The sequence below is a fragment of the Durotheca rogersii genome (assembly GCF_024521655.1).
Source record: "Durotheca rogersii strain YMJ 92031201 chromosome Unknown GGS23scaffold_1, whole genome shotgun sequence".
Taxonomy (NCBI): domain Eukaryota; kingdom Fungi; phylum Ascomycota; class Sordariomycetes; order Xylariales; family Xylariaceae; genus Durotheca; species Durotheca rogersii.
In genome coordinates, this window is record NW_026251232.1 from 2,567,175 (window position 1) to 2,581,393 (window position 14,219).

The window sequence follows — 14,219 nt, forward strand, 5'->3', positions numbered from 1 at the left end:
ACGAGCATCATCATATCATGTTGCACTCCGGTGACGAGGCCAGACCGTTCGTGACATCAAACTGCAGGAAAAGGAGGCTCCCGTAATGTAGCTGGCCAAAGTTGGTTCGCTGGCTACCCAGATTCCGGGTATCTTGACCGTATTCGGAAAGAAAAAAAGATGAAGATGAGTGGGGGGGAGGGGGGGTGGAAGAAGATGATCTAACTTACCACTCAACCCCCTCTTCCCCAGGCGTGAATATAGTAAAGCCGGTGACAGCCACGGCTCACGAGATTCGATAGGGAGAGCCCGCGTCTCCCCTCGAGCTAGCCTAATCGAGATAGAGACGCGTCGGGCCTCCTGTCTAGGCTCGCGTGGGCCACCGATGCCGCTCTACGAAGCAGCTCGTCGGGGTACCCTGCCCGTTCGCAGCCGCCGACGACAGCGAGCAACCCCAACGCCCCGGGAACGGTGGGGGCCGAGGGAGGAGAGGCGAGCAGCCGCAAAGGGGGGGGAGATACCCGTTCTCGATCACAGAGGGAGGCCCATGGCCAATATGCGGACGGCGATAGCGGCGTCGTCGCCGCTCATTGGACTATGACATCTCGGAACACAAGGCATCCCCTCATTTCGAGACCTGCCTGGCGCGTCTGACCTACTCGACCTGCGTACATGCCTGCCCGGCTAGCCGATGTGACTGATCTCTTTCCCTCCCCCCCCCCTACCCTCCTTCTCCCGGCCCTCCTCGGCGGCGAGGAGCGACGGGTCTGGCTCGTTCGGGAGGGAGGGAGGTCACGCCTTTGCGCGCGTATCGGACTCTTCTCTCGATTCTCGACTCTCACGCCCCGCATCCCCTGTTTCCCCCCCTCCGATGCAGGATGATGCCATCCCTCGTCGCCGCCCGCCCGCCCGGAAAGGGGGACGTCGAATGTGATTCGACGCCTCGAGCAGTCAGAGGGGGCAGACGGGCCTGACGCGGGCTGCCTCCTGCGTGAAGGCCCTCTCACGCCGGTTTCCCCATCGATATCTTCCCTCCGTCGCGCCCCCCTCCCTCCCTGTCTCTTCGCAACCCTCGAGTCCCCTATCCTTTCCGACCGGCGGACAGGTACTGCAGGCAGGCAGGCAGACAGGAGGGCAAGCAAGCTCCGCGACGATTCGAGCGGATGCCGAACCGAGCCACGCCAGCGGCAGCATAGACCAACCCCTACGTTAGGAGGGCGTGAAGGCAGAAGGCAGGGAAGCTCAGACTTTATTTTGCTTTTATCGAGTCCTTGGCGTGACAGCCAGCTCGCCGACGATCGAGCGGTAATACGTAGGCACGGTTGCAGGTTAGAGCCATCCCCCTTTTCTTTTTTTTTTCTTTCTGGTTTCCCCTTCTCTCATTTCGCGGTCAGGTCTTCATGCGTCGTTTCGATCGCCGCCCTAGCGATCTCGTGTTATGTTACCCCTCGAGCTGCGAGGGCTAGTTATTAAGCATCTTTCTTCGTCGACGCGAGTCGCGAGCGTAATATTCCGCAGCCAGGTCAGCCTCCGACGTCGAGGCCTTTTGTGATGCGACTTCGTATTTGCTGCCCCTCGCGACCAAAGCCCGGGCGCGTATGTGGGTGCATGCGGTGCATGTGCAGGGCTGGATCGACGAGTCAACTGCAGACCAGCCAACCGGTGCGCCGTGGTCATCGCTGTCGTGATTTTCTCTCTACCTCTCCGCCGCCTGTTTTTCGTCTGTGGCGAGACCAGGAAACAACGTAGGCAGATACAACTGGATAGAAAGGCTAAAATCCCGTCTTGTCTTGCTGTGTGCGGACGCACCCTGGCGGTCCGAGGGTCCGGAAGCGAAGAAAGCAGAGTGGCAAGGGGGAAAGATGGGGGAGGGGAAGGGCAGGCGGGAGACAACAATCAGATCATGGCTCACCTTGCTCCCTTGCTCACCTTACGGCGGAGCCCCCTACGCGGTAGGAACCTAGCGGCAACGGTAGCGGTGGCATAGAAGCAGGACACGGGAGTGTGGGGTGAAGAGACACATGTATATGTATGTGCATGTATGTGTGTCTGTATGTGTGTATGCGTGCATGTGTATATGTATGTGTGGATGAATGAAGATGTACGTGGAGGATGGGGATGGGTGTAGGTATGTAGACTATACTTACATAGCCGCCGCCCCCCCCCCCCTCCACGCCCTCCACGCCCCTCAGGTCAGTAAGTAAGCCGGCCTCCCAGGCAGTCCGAGGTAGGATGCAGCATGCGTCGCAGACCCTCGAGACGTGACACCGTATTGGCTCTCAGAGAAAAAGGGGGGGAGGGGAGATGAGCTGGCCCGGACCGATCCACGACGCTCTACATACAGAGTCGCAATCGCCTGCGTCGCCCAGGGGAAGGATGCGTGCGTTAGCGTCCATCCTCTTTATGTGGGATCCACGAGTGGCTTTTGTCCCTCGAATTGGTTTGGTGGAGGGATCCAAGCAGCCGGTTGCATTGCCTTATTCTCCCCTCATCCCCCGTAAGTCTCTCCCTGGTTTGAAGACGATGACGATATGGTTGGCGATGACAGAGACTGTTGCTATTCAGCACTACCTATACACTGAATGTAGCTCGTGTGGCGTCGTCACCTAGCATAGGAATGCAATTAGTTAAGACTTTCTGCGCTTCCACAACCCTATTGCAGTGTATGTCACGCCGTCACCACGCCATCACAACCAGGGGGAAGGGGATCCCGAGGAACATACATGCTCGCCTGCTTGCTTACCTGCCTGTTAGCCGCCTTGGATAGGTCGCCGCCGTGTCGATCATCCGGCTTAGACTAGAAAGCTTATACGAATACAGACCAACGCCCCCCAGGGGCTGCGTGGTAGGGGGTGCGTCATGCTAAGTATGTTGGCAGTGGTCGGGAGACAGGGAGACGGAGAGAGAGAGAGAGACGGGCTTGGGCCGTATGATCCGATACGGGGAGCACGGCATGTAGCTAAGCAAGCATCTTAGCTAAGAGCTGCTCCCTGACAAGCGGCAATGTCTGGTCACTTCTCAAAAATGTGATGTTACCTGCCCATGGCCGGCTCGCGAGCGAGACGGGTCGTCGTCGCCGCGGGCGGTACTGCTCGGGCAGTACCTGATGCGTCGCTGTCAGCCCGAAACGGAGCCCAACCTATCGTAGATGTCGTCGAATATGGATGTAAGCGAAGAGGAGGCAGTCTCGCTCTGGCGTTTCCGGAATCTCGCTCCGTATGTGGCTTACCGCTAGCCGTAGCCCTCGGGATGTACCCTATGATGACCCTGTAATGGACCTGGGTACACGGCGTCTTTGCACGAGCATCATGTCATCATCGGCGGCCCTCTCGGGGATCTTCGCTTGCTCGAGTCGGATCCATGTAGGGCACGTATGCATGTGTGCTTCGTCTGCCCTATATGTATGCAATACACTCTCCCTCTCTCCCTCCCCCCCCTTCCCCCTTCCCTGCTTGCCTACCTCCTATCCCACCCTCCCCCGTCCCTCCCAAGGTACATGTATCATGTACGTGAGTCAGCTTATGATGTATGCATGCGTCTCGGTTCCGGCTGACCGTCTACACCCCACGAGGAAGCATGTGTATGTAGGTCTTCAAGCCGCCCCCCTGCGGCCAGCGCAAAAGCGGCGCTAGCGCAGCCGGCAGCGCATGTTGGTGGTGATACGGCAACGGAGAACTCTCCGCCGTCCTGCTTGCTGCCCAATGTGGTCCGTATACCCCGGGAGCGGCGATAGGTCGAGGCCACACGTGCTCCCTCGCCGCCCTGCTTGCCTCACGCAGGGTCTAAGTACACACCAGGTAGCATATACCTCAGGGGAGGAGGGGACCCTTGAACCGCTTGCGGGAGGGTAGCAGTGCATGCGCGAGGCGCCGACGGAGGGTGCGAACAACAATGTCGACAGATCGAAAAGGGGGGGGGGGGGGGGGCAGGCAACCCTAGCCGAGAGACGAGCAGGACGACGTCCAAAGGGGCGGGCTCAACCGGGGACATGGATCCGTCCTACGCATAGATGTGCCAGGAGAAGTGAGCCATAATCAAGATTGTGATGCTACAGGTAAGAGGAAAGAGAAGAGACGAATGTGGTATCCGCTGGGGATAACGAAGGCATATTACCTGTAGTATTCGCTGTCTTAGGAGTTCGGCAACAACCTCCTGCGCCCCTACGCAAAGCTAGATGCCCAAAATACACTCAATCGCTCTCGGAGGGGGGAGGGAAGAAAGGAGTGTCTTGCGAGATCTCACACATCTCCCGTCAGACGCGAGTTTAATCATCGCTGTCCCGAAACAGGACAGAGAATATAGATGTCATAAGAGGCCGTGGCGGCTACAGAGAGTATAGGTAGAGACTGTAGTCTTTATTAGGCCGCCCGAAGTTCCCCGGAGCTCAACCCATAATATAGGACGCTTTAAGCTCTTCAGTAAAGGCGATCGCTTGCCGCTCCTGGAATCGGATCGGTATGTCGTATATTCGATTGGCGACAGGGACCGCAGCGTTGGCAAATCGGCATCCAGTATCGCTTCCCCAGTATTAGGTATGTCGGCAACGCTAACGGATGTTAGTCGCCAAGCTCGTCGCCTCCGCGCTCCCATGCTTTTCCCACGCGAGGGCTACCATGGATGGTGCCTATGACGGACAGCGGATGCGATTTCGAGCAAGGCATGGACGAGATGTGGTTTGCTATAGTCTCGAATCCCCCCCCGCAGTGGTGGTGGACCTGAGGGGGACCAGCCAGCGTTGTGGGAGTAGCCAGTCTAGTACAAAACCCCATCGGTTTTCCCTAGCTGGATGGTTGTCTGAACATTTCCGTTGCATTTTATCTTTCTCTCCCTCTGGGCCGGTCTTTATACTCGTAGTTGTCTTTTTATACGTCCATCCGCCGGTCTGTGTTGTTCGCGCAAGAGAGAACTTCACTAAAAAATGGGTTCGGCGAAAGGACGCCCTTTTCCCCCGGGCATCCACCCGCCCTGCCTGACGTGGTTCAAAGACGATACCCGTCAAGAGATCCACTGGGATTTGCAAAAGAAGCACTTGCAGTTCCTCGTCAAATCCGGAGTTCATGGCAGTGAGTCTTCCTCCTTTTCGGTGGCTTGGGCGGTCTGGCTTTCGCCGTAGAGAGAAAGAGAGAGAGAGAGAGACCTGTTCGCTTACGTAGCCATCCCGGCGCCTAGTTGTTTTAGCAGGCACCAACGGCGAGGCCGTAACCATGACGAGAGACGAGAAGGTTCAGCTTACACGCCTAGCAAAGGAGGTGGCAGTGGAATGCGGCCGACCAGACCTACCGATTACAGTCGGATGCATTGGACAGAGCACAAAGGACGTCATCGCCGACACGATAGTAGCCCACGAGGCCGGAGCCGATTTCACATTAGTCCTATGCCCGAGTTATTTCCACTTCGCTATGAACGAGGATGCGGTTGTGGGTTTCTTTACGGAGGTAATAATAGTCGCGATGCCGCACCGGGTATTAGAGGGCTGACGTGCCGGCGGGCGGTAATAGTTGGCCGATGCAAGTCCGATACCGATCATTATCTACAACTTCCCCAGCGTCGCTGCCGGTATCGACGTCAACTCCGAGATGCTAGCGAAGCTCGGCGCGCACCCTAACATCGTGGGCGTCAAGTTGACCTGCGGGGGGATTGCCAAGGTGGCCAGAATAAAAGCCCAGTACGAACCCAGCGAGTTCGCCGCCATTGCAGGCCAGAGCGACTGGCTCATCCCGGCCATGACCGTGGGCTCCATCGGCTCTGTTACTGGAGTTGGAAACCTGTATCCTAGGGTGAGTCCGCCTTACATCATGGCAAGCGTCTGCGGGCTTCTCTGTCTCGATTTTGCTTATGCGTGGCGCCAGGCTTGTGTGCAACTGTACGACCTCTATAACCAAGGAAAACTCGATGAAGCCGCACAGGCCCAGATCAAGCTGGCCGGTGTCGAATGGGGATTTGCCAAGGGTGGGATCAACGGAACGAAATGGGTTGTCGCCAAATACCTGGGCTACCCAGAGGCAAGTTGCCACTGCCGACGGCCATACCCCAAGTACGACGACCCCAAGAAGCAGAGCTGGATCACAGAGGTAGTGAGGCCGTTGGAGGGCGTTGAGGCCAGCCTGGAGAGGCGATGATAGGGTAGAGTCGAGACATAAGTATAGTACTAGGGCAGGGATACGTTCGCCGTAGGTGGATAGGGAGAGAGAACAGGAACCCCCCCATTAGAACTGTGATAGAGTGAAACATTTAGATTCGACATAGGCAAATTCAAGTAACAGCGAAGACTTTAGTCTTCAAGTGCACGTCGGCATCCGGCTGCGAATGGAACAGAAAACTGAGTACTGTAGGTGTTGGTAAGTCGAAGAAGGCATGCCAACTAACCATTAGGTACCTACATGGTAGGTAGCAAGGAATATGTTAGAGGCCACCCACTTCTGAGGAGGGGCCAGGGGAAAACCGCGGCGTTGGAACGGATCGTATGATACCCCGTAGCCACTTGTCGCGGCGCCAAGACCCCAACCGTTAGTGTGCCCTCTCTCTCTCTCTCTCTGTCTATCTCTAGTAAGCCGGTATGGAGTCGGGGGGAACTTGTTTACTTTAGTGCCGGGTGTGGAGCAACGAGGGAGGAAGTGGAGAATTTCCATAACGATGCACATACCTACATCTTGCTGAGAGGAGAAAGGCTTTGGTGGGCTGGGTTGAGAGGAAAAGGGTCGAGGGGGGGGGGAGGTGGACACTACCCCGACTTCTCCCAGAGGCCGCTTGATCACTTGATGCGTCCGCGTCCTCTTATCGAATTGTTGACTTCGTACAAGGCGAGGCGCGTTCCGATCATCTCTACAATGAACATCCCCTTGCCCAGAAGATGCAGCAGCAGACAGGTTCACAAGCTCCGCCACAGCCACCATCTCCTATCAAGAGACCGGCTAGGTCTAAGAATGGCTGTATGACCTGCAGGTAGGCATAGGGTACCTTTTTTTTTTTTTTCCAACCCTCCCCCCCCCCCGGCCCACCTCCATTCCCCTTTGGTGGACCGTCGCTCGCTCGCTCTATGCCTTGCTAAACGGATCTGCTACGTAGGCGTCGTAAAGTCCGATGTAATGAGATCCGCCCTATATGCGGTCATTGTTCTCGCCTCAATCTGGAGTGTCGATGGCGGCCGTCCAACCCGGGCCTTCTGACCAACGGCACCGGCAGCAATTCTCCATCCGCTGCGAGCCGTGGAAAAAGGCCTGACAGTGGTGGCAGCTCGAGGGTGCTTCCGACCCCGGCACTGCCCACCGCCTCTTCCACGCAGGAGTCTTTTGATGACGTCTTCAACTATGCGAGTTTTATGTGGGATGGGCCAGATCTTTGGAAGCCTCCGTCCTGGGGGAATCAGGATCTGTCCGTGGTGGATCAAGCTATACCAAATTCGATGATGGTATGTCGACGTCCTTTCGCACTCCTAGACTCGAGGGCACCTGGCGGCGCGGGACGCACCTTGCTGACTGGACCAGACCCCCTCATTTTCCGCAAAGCTCTCCCCGCCTGTCGGGAGTACCTTCGAGGTGCCGCTGGCTTCGAGCAATTCGGACGGCTATCCTGGTCTCGAGGACAATCTTATCCCCCCCAACATTCCGTCGGGTGACCGAGCGCTACTCGACTACTTTGTGCAGTCGGTAGTCCCTCCCATCATCGCCCAGGTCGAGACTCAGACCAAGTGGGCGTCGATGAGGCAGACGCTCATGTCCATGTCCCGATCGTCGTCGATGCTACGCCACGCCATCTTGACCTTCTCCTCGCTCATCTTGTCGAGACAGGGAGAGGCCCCGGCAGATACCGCCCGGAAACATTATGCCCAGACCGTCGCCGAGTTAGCTAGACAGAGCGAAGCCGGGCAGAACCTACAGAGCAAGGAGGAGACTGCCAGTCGAGCCGCCGTGCTCGCGACGCTCTTTTTCCTCAGCTACACGGACCTTCTCGAAGGAAGGAATGAGCTCACGCACGCGAATCTCAAGAAGGCGTTCGACGTTTATCAGTCCTCCGACAAGACGCACTTCCGGGCCGTCGAGCTGCGGCTCCTCTCCTGGATCCGGCTCATAGACGGTAGAGCGGTGTCGGCGGGCGGACAGGGGCTCTTCCTATCCGAAATCGACGAGAAGCTACTCGCATACTCGTCGCCCGGAAGCTTTGACGGGGGCGAGCTTGGGGCCGACGAGCAGACCGAAACGGACATCGAGGAAGTGCTATTCGATATCCTGTACCAGCCAGGCATCGTCTTCTTCCAGAAGGTCCAGAGCTTCATGGGCCGAATTTCTCACCAAGATCCCTGGCATAGGCGTCGGGGCACCGTAGAAGACGAGACCGAGGTCATGAGCATTGCAGCTGAGATCTCGAAGGATCTGCGCCAACTGTACGAGGCTCGGCCACCACTCATGGACTACGCAGCTGCTGGGCTCCTAGTGGCGCCGCACGTCTCGTCAAATCTTGCCCTCACAATCACTAGGGCGTTCCGGACCTTCCTGTCCAATTACCACGCCAGCAAAATTCATCTGCATAGGGTTGCTTACAAGTCGTTGCCCCTGACCAATGAGACGATCGAGTCGATCGACACGATCCGTAACCTGGCAAAGATGCTCGTCGACGGCGATGCGCAGGACATGCTCCCGGTCAACATGCTCTGGCCGCTGCTGATGTGGGGATCGGAGGAGAAAAGCGCGGAAGAACGCGCATGGATCAAGACACAGATCATCCGCATGGAGAAAGTCGCAACAAACGCTCGGATCACCAGCCAGGTTCTCGAGGAGGTGCAAAAGCGCCAGGACACGTTGAGTGCCCGGCAGGATATCCGCGACGTAATGGAACATGTCTTCAACAGCTGTTGGGCCATTGTCTGAGCCAGGAGAGGGGCAGCTGACGCCCGAGGCTGCCAAGCGGTTCGTCTCACCCAGTCAACGCGCGCGTAGCTGCCCGCCCCGGTTCGAGATTCCATAGTCGGACTCGCCATGTTTCCCTTTCCGAAGCCTGCCGCTGGGGCGATACGCGTTGCCGCAAAAGGACCTCGCTCAAATTTCACGTCATTTTTAAGTCATAAGACCCGGCTGCTGTGTGAGGACAGGCGCGGATAGGCAGGAAATTCTATCGCCTGTCGTGGACGCCACGGACGGCTCGTGGGAGCCACCATTCTGTCATTTGGGAGAAGGTAAGGTCCTCATATTGATGTGGTGGTCGCGGGCCAAGCACCACTACCTGGCTTATGTAACTAGCCGAGCATCACAAGGCGAGACACGGCAGGGACAGATATGGGCTAGAGCTAGCTGAAGTCCCCCCTTGGTCCTAGGGATACATCGCCCCGGGATATTTCGCTTCTGGGTCGCGTGGCTGGCCCAGCTTGTGGTGTGCCTCGAGCGTTGCGCGCCCTTACGAGGTCCAGTCCCGCGCAACTGGGGCTAGAGCGAGGTCGCCTAAGAAGCGAGGCTATAAACGGAGCGATTTTCTACCAGGGCATGCTCTGGGAGGATAGCTGCCGGCGGCTGTACCTCCCTGGTCGGGACTACTGTCTGGGACTTTCGCTAGACGCCGCTATGATAAATAAAGACGACCTCACGGGCATCTTTACCTATAGTTAGCACATATGTATACCATGTGGAGGGTGGAAGGGAAACACACGGTCTTGGGACATAATAAAGCCAGGTTAAAGTGCTTACTTGTTGGTTGGCCCTGGGTAGGTATCCAAGGGCGGGTTTCCTAGGGTGGGCCCGTGCCTGGCCGATCGTCAATACGGGATATTTCGGGCTCTCGGTGAGTCGGTGTAGGATGCATGGTGCCGGTTTGGGAATGCTTCAAGTTGTCTGATAACTCAAGAGAGAATATTACTCAGCCTTGGGGAAGAGCCGTGCTCTTTTTGGCAACCCGGCTCCCAGAGAGACGGTGCATCTGGGTCTGTGGTGCCGCCCCAGCCGAATCAGGCCTAGAGGGCGTCGGATTGTGGTAGGTCTAGGCTATAGGTATTCAATGCGTCTCACTCTCCGAACGCAACGCCGTCCAGCTACGTCAATGGGAAGAGAGACAAAAGAGGCAGAGACATTGAGAAGAAAAAAAAAGGAAAGCGGTGAACCTGCTCTGGCAAGGCTCGGCGACCTATCATCCCTCTCGCAGATGCCTACAAGGTAGGTACCTAACCGATCAAGCTCAGTTACGTGTTCATATTATCCTAGGCAGTCGATTTGAGGGGGGGGGGGGGGGGAGAGGTTTGGCAACTAATATTAGAGGCAGGATTCCGTCTCGCTGTTTTCAGACATGCCTGCGATAGACCTGAGAATATCGAATCATATCTGTGGCTTCGGTGCAGCTGACTCATATTGAGACGCAGCTCAACTTCTCGTTGTAACCTTGGTTTCCTCACGCGGGAGACAGAATGAACAGAATGATGACTCCCTCGTGTGACGCGGATGCACATCCCGGGATGCCCGGTGCCTCGCTGCGAGTATAACATACAGTGCGATTCACCAGGTCCGAGGTGTGACCTGGACGTAGGGAGGCGGGCTAAGTTGCCTGGTTTTAAAAGCGCGCACTGCGAGTCTGACCAGTTCTGATGATGGGAGATGAGACGGGGCCCGACGAAGAGAATGGATGGCTGCACCTCGGGACTTCACCGGATTGTGCTCGTCGGCCTGTCGCTTCTCGAGCCAAGATCAGCCTCGATAGGCGTAAACAAAACCTGCACCCGCCTCAGCACTACCGGGCACCCAGGCTCGCCGAGGAGACAAATCCAACTCGAGATGGGCCCCCTAGGGAAGTAGGAAAGACGCAGAAATACGACACATGCTCCTTACCGAACGTGAACCTCGCAGAGGAGTAAAAGAAAAATAAAATAAAAGGCGCAGCATTGGCAGACAAGCGATGCCGAGTATTGGCTATAGTTCGCAAGCCCTGTGCAACTCCGAGAGACGGGCTGCAGTGGAGGTTGATCGGTGGGATGAACCTTGCATATGGCACACTGCATGTGCATGGCCCTCCTAGGAGTATGTAGGTAGATCGGGTTCAAGTCCCGGCCCGAAACACCGTTGCCCAGTTCCCTGTCTTCGGATCGTGGCCTTCACTGACGCAAGCGTGCGCCCTAAGCTCGTCCGCAGCGGGTTCTAGAGTTGGACGGTCTGCAGGCTTCGCCTGCCAGGATGGCGGCAAGTCATGCAGAATCACGGACGCCGCCACCATTTACGAGTCGCGTATCACGGCTAACTGAATGCGCCCTGCCCCGCAGATGACCAATATACATAGGATACGGCCTCCCGAATGCCCTTGACCGGTCAATGCGATAAGCGGCATACCGCCGACGATCTGGGGGGATCGAGGCCGGCTTGCTGAAGCCAAAAAGTAGTAGCTGCCAAAGCTATGCGAGCCGACGCTGTGGGAGGTGGTGATCCGATGTCTGCCAAGCGAGAACGGCATGTGACTGTGCCACCGAAGCCGGACGTCATCGTTAGAGGCGGGAGATTGGGTCGTATGCGGTAAGCTGACTAGAGGATGATTATCGGATCGTCGTGCCTCACCAACACAGCCGACATGGGTTGCGTGGAAGAAGGGGAAAAGAGCGACGCAAGTGAAGCAAGGCATACCCAGCGCCAACCTAGAGTCTGGATCAACTCACACCCGGCAATTCCAATCCATCGGCTCCGCGACGGGGATAGGTCGACGTCTTCCGCCTTGCAGCGGCACGCATGGCAACAACTACTTCCAGGAGACCAACCTAAGCACGATGCACTGGAGACGTCTTCATCAATGGACCTCGGATGCGATGTGGACCAACAGCATGAGGGGTCGCAAGGTATATGATCACAATATAAAGTCATCATTTACGGTCCGGCCTCGGGGGTCCTGCGTGGACATGCTTGCATGGGCCAGTCAGTCGATTCTGACGATGGGTAGACGGCCTGCCGATACCGAGGGGTTCGAGGCTGCGGCATTGTATCGACTGAGCACAAATTGCTCACCAACGGGAGCTAAAAGCGGGAAAGGCCGGCGTAAGCAGGCTGTCGGGAGCGGAATTAGGCATGAGGAACATCGTATGCGGGTTGGGTTGGAGAATGCAATATCGCGCATATCTGGCCAACTACGGTCGACAGCTGGCAGAATGTCACGAATCGAGCTTCGTTCGTCAGCCACTGATCAGATCAAACGCGGCGAGCCCAGCGAAGATCCGACAAGTTAGGGTTGACGTCGCAAGCAAGCGGGTACACATGCAATCATGGCCCAAAAGGTCGGGGGTGGACACAGTTCGTTGTTATCGACACTCTGGCGCAAGCTCCATCGACGGGGATTGAGGGGCGAACTAGTAAAGGCTTTGGGAGCAGTCATGTTCCTCGTCCCTCGCCCTCTTTCGGAAGAGGCCATCCTGTCGGAGCTTTGCGCCACGATCGATAGCCATTGACAAATCAATCGCCCTATGGTGAGAGCCGCGGTGGTCGCGGTCCGTACCAATAATATCACAGGCTCGGATCTGTTTTTTGCCAGCTCACACGGGATTGCCAACAGAGGCGAGCGACCCAAGCAAGCTGAGAAGAGGGAAAAACGCAAAAGAGCATTAAAAAAAAAGAAGAAAGCTAGGGAAAAGGAAATCCGATGGAGAGTTACGCGAGCAGCCGAACAATCCTACCCTGTCCGTTTCGTTCCGCTGCGCGTGGGGCGTGGTTCTCCCCCCTCTCTCTTCCCGGGTACGGGAGATCGCAGCGTGTTGAGCGGCGAGAGAGATGCCACAGTCTGTCAGATGACTTCCAAGACAGACCAGTAGGTAGTGATGCCGGAAAATTCGGGGTCGTGGCATCCGCTGTTACGATCGGGATTTGGGGGGATCCTGGCTGGTCTTGTCAGCGGTGTGTAAGGGCGGTTTTCGAATACAGGTGGTTGGACGGAGATGCTACTGGCGGAGGTTAGCGACAATCGAGTGCGCGAAGATTCGCATCCGGCGGGTGACTTTGCCAACCTACGTCAACTTAGGTCAGCAGGATGCGATTGCACAATGCCTCATATGACGCATACGTGCAATGAAGATGTAATGAAGATGTGCGGATATGTGGACGGTACTTCCCCACGTGGCCCGTCGCCCGATCGGCAAGCCGTACCAGCCCAGTTGTCAAGTTTCAAGTTAAAGGTGTGTAATTAATCGATATCCAGCTAATTTCTCACAGTTCACCACTTTTCGTGAAACAAGGCCGTTTCTTTTGCGCCCCGAAAGCCCACGTTTTCCCTACTTCCCCGGTCTTGGATTTTGTTCTGCCTTGTTCTTAGGCGCCCAGGATTTCAGGGCTCTGTCTCCCCTTATGTCTCTCCTTCACACACACACGCGCGCGCACACTCGCGTACATACGCATTCACCGCGATTCCGGAAGCCTACCGACTCCGCGGTAGATTCGAGGAGAGGGAGAGGCACCTTAGTACCTATATTAAAGGCGCACCGCGTTGATAGTGGCGCGGTCCATTAGCAAGCGTGTGCTAAGGCGGCTGGACGAGGGGGGAAGAGGCTAGGGCCCCAGCAGGCTCTGTTTCTAACTTACAACCTCAAGTCGTCATCACATCATAAGAGCCCTCCCCCCCCCTCCTTCTCGACGACGGATCAGGTCATTCTCCTCCGCCCTGTTATCCTCTCGAGCGGGCTCCAATCGGTTCCGCCACCGGAAGAAGCCTCACTAGCAGCTCGAAGACTTATTATCGTCTGATTCGCAACGCTCACCGGCTTAAGCTTGTGTCCTAGCTCCCCCCCTCCCTTCTACCCCCCGTGAGCTATTGGGTCCCGCGTATGCCGGAATCGCAGTAGGAGGGTGTCTTAGTTCGGGACGCCTCCCTTTTTCTTGTCCTTCCTATCAGGCGACAACCGGCTGATTCGACTAAGCCACCGTGCGTTGAGAAGCGGGAAGGCGGACGGCTGATGAGCGATGGATTTCGTCTGGCTCAGGCACAGCAATCTTCTTCTCGAAGGCCGATGGAACGCCTAGTCTAACGTCTGGGCCTTAGAAGCCGGTAATATTGCATGTGTGGTGAAGCAGCTAGGGTGTGGAGCCGAAGCATGGAAGTCCCGGTCACCGTTAGCTCTACCGAGATGTTTCACCGCCGACCGCGATTCCCGGTATGTACGCGTACATACCCAGTACGTGGTATTATGAAGCAGCCTAGGCCTACCTACCTTACCTAGGTAGGTAGGGTGTGCACAATGTTACTCTGCACATAGGTAGGGCACCTACCGGGTCCAGGCTGGCCTGGTAGGTGGGGAGGTTAGG

At 56.7% G+C, this 14,219-nt stretch overlaps 2 protein-coding genes across 2 annotated transcripts; both read left to right on the forward strand.

Annotated features, from left to right (window-relative positions):
• Positions 1–4,592: 4,592 nt before the first annotated feature.
• Positions 4,593–6,098, forward strand: GGS23DRAFT_602282 (dihydrodipicolinate synthetase; the record flags this gene model as incomplete). The annotated part of the gene is made up of 5 exons (XM_051519306.1): positions 4,593–4,599; positions 4,914–5,042; positions 5,149–5,393; positions 5,478–5,756; positions 5,886–6,098. The coding sequence occupies 5 exons, from the start codon at positions 4,593–4,595 to the stop codon at positions 6,096–6,098; spliced, it is 873 nt and encodes a 290-aa protein (XP_051377236.1).
• A 366-nt stretch (positions 6,099–6,464) lies between these two features.
• On the forward strand, positions 6,465–9,305 carry GGS23DRAFT_34741 (fungal-specific transcription factor domain-containing protein). Its single transcript, XM_051513105.1, has 3 exons — positions 6,465–6,921; positions 7,045–7,387; positions 7,464–9,305. Exons 1-3 carry the CDS (start codon positions 6,830–6,832, stop codon positions 8,841–8,843), a joined length of 1,815 nt encoding a protein of 604 aa, XP_051377237.1. The 5' UTR covers positions 6,465–6,829; the 3' UTR covers positions 8,844–9,305.
• The last annotated feature ends 4,914 nt before the right edge of the window (positions 9,306–14,219 follow it).